The 10835-nt window shown below is 38.5% G+C and overlaps 1 protein-coding gene across 1 annotated transcript in view; it reads right to left on the reverse strand.

Annotated features, from left to right (window-relative positions):
- Nucleotides 1-10835, reverse strand: part of pcca (propionyl-CoA carboxylase subunit alpha) — a 144881-nt gene that overhangs the window by 129217 nt on the left and 4829 nt on the right. Inside the window, exon 4 of the mRNA XM_077495230.1 lies at nucleotides 5014-5082. Within this exon, the coding sequence (XP_077351356.1) occupies nucleotides 5014-5082 (69 nt within the window). The remainder of the gene's footprint in view (nucleotides 1-5013; nucleotides 5083-10835) is intronic.

Here is a 10835-nt window from a genome sequence, read left to right on the forward strand (position 1 = left end):
AAATGACTTAGTTATAACACTTAGAATGAGTTTACATTTTTTGTAAAAATACCGTAAGTGGGGTATTTTTTTTTCATTCCTCAAGGGCTAGGTGGCGCTGCAGTTATATAACTGAATGTTGTCATAGAGATAGCTTCAGGCCTTAAATATTAACACACATGTCAAGTTTGGGATTTTTTGGCGCATGTACCGGGGAGTTATTAAGCATATCCTTTTTCATTACGAAACACAAAATTTGATGCTCCGCCCTCATCATATAGTATTCCGAAAAGTCAAGATTTTTCCCACTGTCGTTGGTTCAGGTCTTGACATGGTCCAAGTCAAGTCTGAAGTCAGTCGGATGAAACGTGTAGGAGAAGTGGGCAAAACTATGCCCCCTGTAAATGTGCTAAAATCGTAAAAAATTGAACATTCAAAAATTCGTAGCTCGCTTCCTGTTCATTTTAGCACATGGGTCCATGAGACTTTTTTGTAGGTCTTGGGCTCCCTCATACACCTAAAAATTTCCAAAGATCTTCCTTCAACGTACAAGCGGGGCTGCTTAGTTAAAAATTTCTAGGGGGCGCTATTGAGTCATTTTTGGAAAAATAGCACAATACATGATAAAATATTACTCATTTTACCAGGCCAGATGTGTGTGCCAAGTTTCATGACTTTCTGTGCATGTTTAGACCCTCAAAATCGGCGTTGTTTTCTTGGCGAACAGTGCTTAGCCACGCCCACAGCGTTTCGCGAAAACTCACAAACTTCGTGTTGTGACATCATGAAGGCCGAAACCCTCTTCTGAACAAATATGAGGTAGGTCCGGTTAACGTGTTTGGAGAAAAACGTTGAAGAAAATTCATAAGAAAAAAAAATTGCCACGAGGTGGCGCTATCAGTAAGATGAAATATAAGTTCGTAGATGTCTTAAGGCCTGGACTCTCATCAAATGTGTGAAATTTTGAGAAGATAGGATCATCTGGGTCAAGTTAAAGCAACTTTTATTGTCACGAAAAATTTTCAGATTTTGCGGCACCGTAACGGCCACGCCCTTTGGCGAAAAGGTACAACATTCGGTGTGGGGCATGATCAACATCTTAAGGCTTTTCTGACCAATTTTCAACTGGATCCCTTCAACGAGCTCGGCACAGTAGCTAAAAACATAAAGTATGACATTTATTGTCACCACTAGGTGGCGCTAAATGTATAACTGAATTTTATTATATAGATGTTTTCAGGCCGTGACTATTAAGTTGCATGAGAAGTTTGAGATTTTTTGGAGCTTGTACATGGGAGTTATTAAGCATTTTGTCTTTCTGGACAAATTAAATTTGAAAGGCAATTTTTGATGCCCCGCCCCCGTCATATAGTATTTCGAATAGTCAAGATATTTTGCCCAGTTGTTGTCTCAGGTCTTGAGATGATACATGCCAAGTTTGAAGTCAATCGGATTAAAACTGTTTGCAAAGGGGGGGAAAGTATGACCACAGTGAATGTGCAAAAATGGGCCAAAATTGGACATTCAAAAATTCAGAACTCACTTGCTTTACATTTTTGCTACATGTTCCCAATTGACTTTTTGTGCGTCCCGGGGTGCTACAAGTGCGTGCCCATTTTCGTAGCTCTAGGTCAAATGTGCCGGGATTGGTTTTGATTTTTTTTTTGCTCGGGGGCGCTATAGAGTCTTGTTGTTATGACAACATCAGAATATCAAATTTTTCACCAGGCCCGAAGAGTGTGCAAATTTCGGTGAGTTTTCGTAAATGTTTAGGTCCTCAAAAATGCGTTCGTTTGCGGAGAATGAAGAAGAAGAAGAAGAAGAAGAAGAAGAAGAAGAAGAAGAAGAAGAAGAAGAAGAAGAAGAAGAAGAAGAAGAATTTTTACAAAAACAATAGGGACCTCGCAGCGGTCGCTGCTCGGGCCCTAACAAACAGATTAGGGATAGACCGATAATCGGCTGGGACGATTATCGGCACCGATATTAAGCATTTCGACGAATATCGGCATCGGCCATTTTGAAGAATCATATGGCCGATAATAGATCCATTTAAAAACAAAAAAACAAACAAACAAAAAACTTCAAGGAACTAATTTAAATGTTTTTTTTTTGTTGTTTTTTTTTCAATTTAAATTTTCAGAGGCACTGCTGACCCTGGGAACTCTCTGCACCATCTGTTTTTGTTTGAAATTTAAACTAAGATAATTTAAAAAATAAATAAAATACTTCAAATTTATTGAAATACTTTGTTTAGTGTAAAAAAAAATTGTTTGTTTTTATTTAACTTTTGAAAACATGCCACTGCACCAGGGAGATCCTGGGACTTGTTAGATTTTAAAAACAAAGATGTCTATTGACTAAGATTAAAAAAAAAAAAAAAATAAATCCAATATTTTACTAACCCTAAAAGTTGCTCAATAAGTATATACTTTAAAATAAAAAAAAGAACTGGAGTTTGTATTTTTTCCAAATTTTGATGCCAATATTTTCCCTTTATAGTGAAAATTAATATCGGCTCCAAATATCGGTTATCGGCGTCATTGACGACTAATAATCGGCATCGGTATCGGCCCTGAAAAAACCATATCGGTCTATCTCTAAAACAGATATTCAACATGTTGGATTGCTTGGGCCCAACTTCTCACCATGTGAGGTGTGCCCCAATGACAAGCGGGCACCAAGCCCGTTAACAATGTGGTGTGCAGCCAATCAGAAAGTGAGGTAACGAGGCAGCACAGTGGGGAAACCAAAATCCAAACAGTCAGCGCAAGCGGGATACACTCCTTAAACAACACCTTTTCTTTTAATGTCGCTTTTTCTATTAAAAACAAACCACGTATATCCATCCATACGTTTTCTGAACCGCTTGCTTATCACAAGGGTTTCGGGTGGTGCTGGCGCCTATCTCAGCTGGCTCTGGGCAGCAGGCGGGGTACACCCTGAACTGGTTGCCAGCCAATCGCAGGGCACACAGAGACGAACAACCATCCACACTCACAAGCACACCTTAAGGGACAATTCGGAGTGCCCAATTAACCTGCCATGCATGTCTTTGGAATGTGGGAGGAGACCGGAGTACCCGGAGAAGACCCACGCAGGCACGGGGAGAAGATGCAAACTCCACATACATCTATATATCTATACATATATATATATATATATATATATATATATATATATATATATATATTAGGGGTGTGACGATATCTCGATACGGCGATACATCGTGATATTTTCTCTCACGATGGGTTATCGATATGCCTATGCCAAGTATCGATACAGCCGCTGTAACGGCTCCATTGTTCCTTATTGCGCAATTACTTGGCGGGCCGCTAGAGGGAGCGCCTCATAAGAGTGGCGGGGAAATGTGCGGCAGTCTTCAGCCGAAGAAGACCCAAGTAAAAAAAACGCCGGCTGCATACAAGTCAGATGTGGATATATTGATCGTGTGGAATGGATACATTTCGGATTTTATCAAATGGAATAGAGAAGAGACGGACTTGGGTGGATGCAAGAACTGTCTCACAATATCTACACTGGAAACATGACGAATATGACAGCCAGAGCGGGATCATTCAGGACTAGACTTGCTAAAGGTAAGAGCTAATTCTCTCTCTGTCTGCTAATTTAATTCTCCAAGGGCAAAGTTGATCACGCACAGCATCTCTGTGTATATTTGCAATCGATTTCCACCCATATAGCGTAGTTGTGAATGTTGGTTTTCGCTACGTGATTTCGTTATGCGTCAGGGGCACGAGGGAGATGTCTTGCTCGGTGAGTTTAAGCGGTGGTAATACGACACGAAAAACGCAACGCTGTGATAGTTGCAAAATGAAATGGAGCTCAGCTAAAGCTCCCGAATGTCGAGACACTCTCCCGAACTTCCAAACTACACTAAAATGAGTAATGGCAAACTAACACACGAGAGCGGAGGCTCGCTAACAAAACGAAGGGAGAAAGGAACACATACAAATAGCCAGACCACGACTGAAGACAACGAGGTAAAATAACCGGTCATTTCACTGAGAAAAAGAATTCCAACTTTGTAAGAGGAGATCAGGGCTAAACTAATGCATTTGAGTCGTCACAACGAGTTGGTCTTACCAGCGAGTCAACAACGGATGGACATCTATCTTTTTTTTTTTTCTACCATTTCCACGCATTCCATCAGTGACTGGGAACTCAAATCATACGTGCTGCTCTTTTTCTTTGCTTTTTCTTTTTTTATTTTAAAGAAAAGCACGAGCTTACTTTTACTTGTGTAAGACATTTATCTGTCCAGCGAGTGACCCAGTTTTGCATAAGTTTCTATGAAAAATGTGTATTATATATCGTAAATGTTAGTTTTAAAACATATCTTTCTACTTTTTGAAGCACAATTTCTGAGCAATGTTAATATTAAAAAAATTAACTAAATTACTCACTCTAAAGAAGACACCAGTTTTAATGTTTTTTTTCAGTGATGGTATGAAAATAAACTATTGTGTCATTGAAAACAACATCAGTTTATGTCTTGAGTAGATTTATCATGATTATCGTGGACTTATTTCCTGACCAATATATCGATAATCGCAGTATCATCATACCGCGAGATAATCGTTATCGTGAGCCTCGTATTGCGTATCGTATCGTAGCTGTATATCTACATCTATCTATCTATCTATCTATCTATCTATCTATATATATATATATATATATATATATATATATATATATATATATATATATACATATATATATATATATATATATATACATATATGTATGAGCAACTGGTGGTTCAGTATCTTGCTCAAGGATATTTCAACTTGGTCACAAGGCATGCGATCGAACCCCCATCCTCTGGGTAGTAGGACGACCACTCTACCACTGATCCAAGGAAGGAAGGAAGGAAGGAAGGAAGGAGGAGGAGTAAAGCTGCTGTACTTATATGCACAGAACTGATTATATTTTTGGAAATAGTTGGGAAATACAGAGTTTTGACTTTTAATACTTGGCAAATTAGCCAACTTAACACAGTAAAACAGAACTCACAGAATTGGAGTCGACGTCACTATGGACAGCAACGGTCCGAATACCCATCTTCTTGCATGTCTTGATCACCTAATGATAAAACAAAGAAATTACGTACTTACAGGCCTTAAGTGACTTACAGTGCTCCACAGTCAAAAGATATGTTTAGATGATCCAGAGTGCATTTTACAAATGAGATCTGTCAATGCTCAGACAAAAAAAAATCATTTTCATAATGTATTTTAAAAAATACACACAAATTAAAGCCGAGCAAAAGCTAAAAGCAAATGAATAAATAAATAAATAAATAAATAAATAAATAAATACACATTTGTCTATTCATCAACATTCCAAAAATATTCATGCATTCAATGAGAAATTTAAGAGAGTGCTCAATTATGTTGAAAACTACAGCTTCCTCAAAGGCGACCTAAACGCTCTTCTTTTTAATTAAAGGCCAAATCCATTATATGTGACATTATTCAAAGCATTGTATTATGATTAACATTGCGTTTGTGGAATAATAACTAAACGGAATAATTAATAATAAATGTAAGGGGGTGCCATGTAGCCAGGGGAGAATCGAGTAGCAATGGTGTAAGGAGTGGCAAACTTAAGCAATTGAGTAATAGTCACTGTTGAAATCAGATCACATTTGCATTAGCATTCTAATCTAGCATTAGCATTAGAATGCTAAGCTAGCATTAGCATGTTCACTTCCTGTTGATTTCAGGTCACTTCCTGTTGAAATCAGGTCATTTCCTGTTGAAATCGGGTCACTTCCTGTTGAAATCGGGTCACTTCCTGTTGATATTAGGTCACTTCCTGTTGAAATTGGGTCACTTCCTGTTGAAATCGGGTCACTTCCTGTTGATTTTAGGTCACTTCCTGTTGATATTAGGTCACTTCCTGTTAAAATCAGGTCACTTCCTGTGGAAATCGGGTCACTTCCTGTTGATATGAGGTCACTTCCTATTGAAAACAGGTCACTTCTTGTTGAAATCAGGTCACTTCCGGGTCACTTCCTGTTGAAATTCTCTGTTGAAATCAGCTCACATTTGCATTAGTATATTAAGCTAGCATTAGCATGCTAAGCTAACATTAGCATGAACATGCAAACTTAGCCTTAGCATACTAACTTAACATTAGCATTAGCATGCTAATGTAGCATTAGCATGCTAAGCTAACATTAACATTAGCATGCTAAGCTAATATTAGCATTAGCGTGCTAAGCTAGCATTAACATGCTAACTTAGCACTAGCATGCTCACTTTCTGTTGATTTCAGGTCACTTCCTGTTGAAATCGGGTCCCTACCTGTTGAAACCATGTGACTTCTTGTTAATTTTAGGTCACTTCCTGTTGATATGAGGTCACTTCCTGTTAAAATCAGGTCACTTCCTGTTGAAATCCGATCACTTCCTGTTGATTTTAGGTCACTTCCTGTTGAAATTAAGTCACTTCCTGTTGATATGAGGTCACTTCCTATTCATATAGGTCACTTCCTGTTCAGGTCGGGGAATATCCTGGCAAGAATCACAGGCATACCTAATCAATTGGCCAAAATGGCCGCCGCCTTGGGGGGCCAGTTTGGCGAGAAACCTGGGCATATCATTTGTCTAAAATGGCCGCTGTGCCTGGTAAGTTAGGTGGTAATATGGAAGAGCTCATGGCATGAATTGGTGAAATGTATTGTAGTTGGAATGAAGTGAATCGGATGAAAAATGTGGAAGTAAATGTGAAATGTAGAATCGCCCATGTAGAATGTGGGAAATAATCGGGTACAAAATCGGGAAATGTGGGTCAGGTGTGAATTTTGGAACTGAAAAGCTGGAAGACCTCATGGCGTGAAGTGCTGGAGTATACTGAAGTTGGAATGAAGTGAATCGGATGAATAATGTGGAAGTAAATGGAAAATGTAGAATGTGGGAAATAATCGGGTACGAAATCGGAAATTGTGAATTTTGGAACTGAAAAGCTGGAAGAGCTCATGGCGGGAATTACTGGAATATATTGAACTTGGAATGAAGTGAATCGGATGAAAAATGTGGAAGTAAATGTGAAATTTTGAATCTTCCATTAAGAATACATGGGGAAAAATCGGGTACGAAATCAAGAATTGCGGGTAACATGTGAATCGCGGGAATGAGAAAAATGGAAGCGATGTTGGCGCGAATATTTGGAATCGTTTGAAATTGGAACGGAGTGAATCGGGTGAAAAATGTGGAAGTTGAAACTGGACAAAAAAGTGCGATGAATAAAAAAAAAAAAACTAGAAATGCCATTTCTGGGGAAATGGCGTGTGAAGACTGGAGAGCTGAATGATACCTGTGGAATGATTTGGTATATGATATTGAATGATGAATGATATTGAAAGATATTGAATGATATTGAATGGTGTTGAATGATATTGAATGATGTTGAATGATGTTGAATGATATTGAATGATGTTGAATGATACTGAATGAGCTGAACATGCTGAAGTTGGAGTGGTTTGAATTCATCCAGAAATCTAGAAGCAGTTGAAGGAAGAAAAATAGCACAAAGGTAAAAAAATAAATAAATCAGCAAGAAACAAGAAAACAATGAAGAAATCAAGTAAGAAATGCAGGAAGTAGCAAGTAATCGGGTAAGCAATGGAGTAAAGTGAGAAGAATTAAGTAAGCAATGAAGTAAGGAGGGTAGAATCGAGTCGCAATGGTGTAAGGCGTGGCAAACTTAAGCAATGGGGCAATCGTCACTGTTAGTATACTAAGCTAGCATTAGCATGCTAAACTAACATTAGCAATAAGCATGCTAATATAGTATTAGTGTTCTAAACTAGCATTAGCATTGGCTTGCTAAGCTAGCATTAGCATGCTAAGCTAACATTAGCATTAGCATGCTAACTTAGCATGAGCAGTAGCGTGCTAAACGAATATTAGCATGCAAAGCTAACAGCTTTAGTATGCTAACTTATCATTAGCATGCTAAGCTAACATTAGCATTAGCATGCTAAGCTAACATTAGCATTAGTATGCTAACTTAGCATTAGCATTCTAAGCTAACATTAGCATTAGCATGCTAGCTTAGCATTAGAATGCTAAGCTAACATTAGCATTCACATACTAAGCTAACATTAGCATTAGTATGTTAACTTAGCATTGGCATGCTAAGCTAACATTAGTATTAGCATGCTAGCTTAGCATTAGCATGCTATGCTTAGCATTAGCATGCTAACTCAGCACTAGCATGCTAACTTAGCACTAGCATGCTAAGCTAACATTAGAATTAGCATGCTAAGCTAGCATTAGCATGCTAACTTAGCACTAGCATGCTCACTTCCTGTTGATTCAGGTCACTTCCTGTTGAAATCGGGTCACTTCCTGTTGATATGAGGTCACTTCCTATTAAAATCAGGTCACTTCCTGTTAAAACAGGTCACTTCCTGTTGAAATCGTGTCACTTCCTGTTGATATGAGGTCACTTCCTATTAAAATCAGGTCACTTCCTGTTGATTTAAGGTCACTCACTGGTCACTTCCTGTTGAAATTAAGTCACTTCCTGTTGATATGAGGTCACTTCCTATCGATATAGGTCACTTCCTGTTCAGGTCGGGGACTATCCTGGTAAGAATCACAGGCATACCTAATCAATTGGCCAAAATGGCCGCCGCCTTGGGGGGCCAGGTTTTGTTTTTTGTTTTTTTCCATATTCGACATAATGACGAGAAACCTGGGCATATCGTATGTCTAAAATGGCCGCTGTGCATGGTAAGTTGGAATGAAGTAAATCGAATGAAAAATTTGGAAGTAAATAGAAAGTGTAGAATGTGGGAATAATCGTCTACGAAATCGGAAATGGTGAATTTTGGAACTGAAAAGCTGGAAGAGCTCACAGCCTGAATTACTGGAATATATTGAAGTTGGAATGAAGTCAATCAGATGAATAATGTGGAAGTAAATGGAAAATGTATAATGTGGGAATAATCGACTACGCAATCGGAAATTGTGAATTTTGGAACTGGAAAGCTGGAAGAGCTCATGGCGTAAATTACTGGAATATACATTGAAGTTGGAATGAAGTAAAAAGGATGAATAATGTGGAAATAAATGGAACATGTATAATGTGGGAATAATCGGCTACGAAATCGGAAATTGTGAATTTTGGTACTGAAAAGCTGGAAGAGCTCGTGGCCTGAAATACTGGAATGTACTGAAGTTGGAATGAAGTAAATCGGATGAATAATTTGGAAGTAAATTGAAAATGTAGAATGTGGGAATAATCGTCTACGAAATCGGAAATTGTGAATTTTGGAACGGAAAAGCTGGAAGAGCTCACGGCCTGAATTACTGGAATATATTGAAGTTGGAATGAAGTAAATCAGATGAATAATGTGGAAGTAAATGGAAAATGTATAATGCGGGAATAATCGGCTACGAAATCGAAAATTGTAAATTTTGGAACTGAAAAGCAGGAATCGCTCATAGCATGAATTACTGGAATGTACTGAAGTTGGAAAGAAGTGAATCGAATGAAAAAGGTGGAAGTAAATGTGAAATGTAGAATCTCCCATTAAGAATAATGGGGAAAAATCGGGTACGAAATCGGAAATTGTGGATAAACGGTGAATATTTGGAAAAAACAAAATGCACCCAAGCATGTCATGAATATTTGGAATATGGTAAAATTGGAATGACGAAAATCGGATGAATTATGTGGAAGTAGTTACACGACAAAAAAGTGGGCGGAATAAGAAGAAGAAGAAAAAGAAGAAGAAGAAAAAGAAGAAGAAGAAGAAGAAGAAGAAGAAGAAAGAATGAATAACATATGTGTGAAGGCCACCAGCCTTCACACAATAAAGTGCCATATTTGTGAAGTGAAGTGCATGCTCCACCCTCCTCCCCCCCAGTGAGGAGTTGTAGAGTACAATGGCACGGTGGACAAAGGAGTTCTTTAGTCTGTTGGTCCGGCACTTGGGGAGCGTCAGCCTTCCACTGAACAGGCTCCTCTGACTGCTGATGACAGTGTGCAGAGGGTGGCTGCTATTAGTGATGTGCTTCTCGGGTCGAATCCCTGAAGCGTGTGCCGAGTAATGCAGATGAGTGGTTCATCAACGGCGTGTCAATGCGTGTGTTGATGACGTACGTGGTGACGTTTGAAGCCCCACGAAGCAGGTGTACCACGTGACTGATTCAGGAAATGATTCGCTCGGTTTGAGTGTAGTTCAAAATAAAAGCGGCAAAGAAACGCTATGGATTCCCCTTCACTTTTTGTGTTTTCGGGTCCCTTATTGCGCTACTTTTTTTGCTTTTGGCATTCGATTTGACGAGCTTCTTTTTGCGATGGAACCAGCAAGAAAGAGATTTTCCCTTGTTTAGGAGCACTTTGAGCAGATCTCACCTCAGAAGGTAATGCACTGCAATTACGGTACTATTTTAACAGATTCCAATAATAAAATAAAATAAAATGTGACAACACATAAAATTCACATTTTTCTGTTCAGTTGAAAGTCCCCTTCAGTACTGGGAATCACAGAAATATACGCGTCCAATTCTATACAAACTTGCTATCTCATATCGATGCACCCCTGCTTCATCAGTACCATGTGAAAGAGTTTTTTTCCAAAGCAGGTGAAATTCTCGGGAAAAAAAAGAAACCGCCTGAGTCCAAAAACTTCGGAAAAAAATAGTTTTTAAATAAAAATGAATAAGCACTTTATTTTACGTCCTTATTTCACATTTTCACTTGTTGCATAAGCACAAACATAGACAAAGTAACACAGAACAATTCATGTTAAAACACTCTTCAAATATATATTCTTTTGTATTTAGAGCATGATTTACACCCCACCATTTTATTGCA

This window comes from Festucalex cinctus, chromosome 14 (assembly GCF_051991245.1).
Source record: "Festucalex cinctus isolate MCC-2025b chromosome 14, RoL_Fcin_1.0, whole genome shotgun sequence".
NCBI classification, from domain to species: domain Eukaryota; kingdom Metazoa; phylum Chordata; class Actinopteri; order Syngnathiformes; family Syngnathidae; genus Festucalex; species Festucalex cinctus.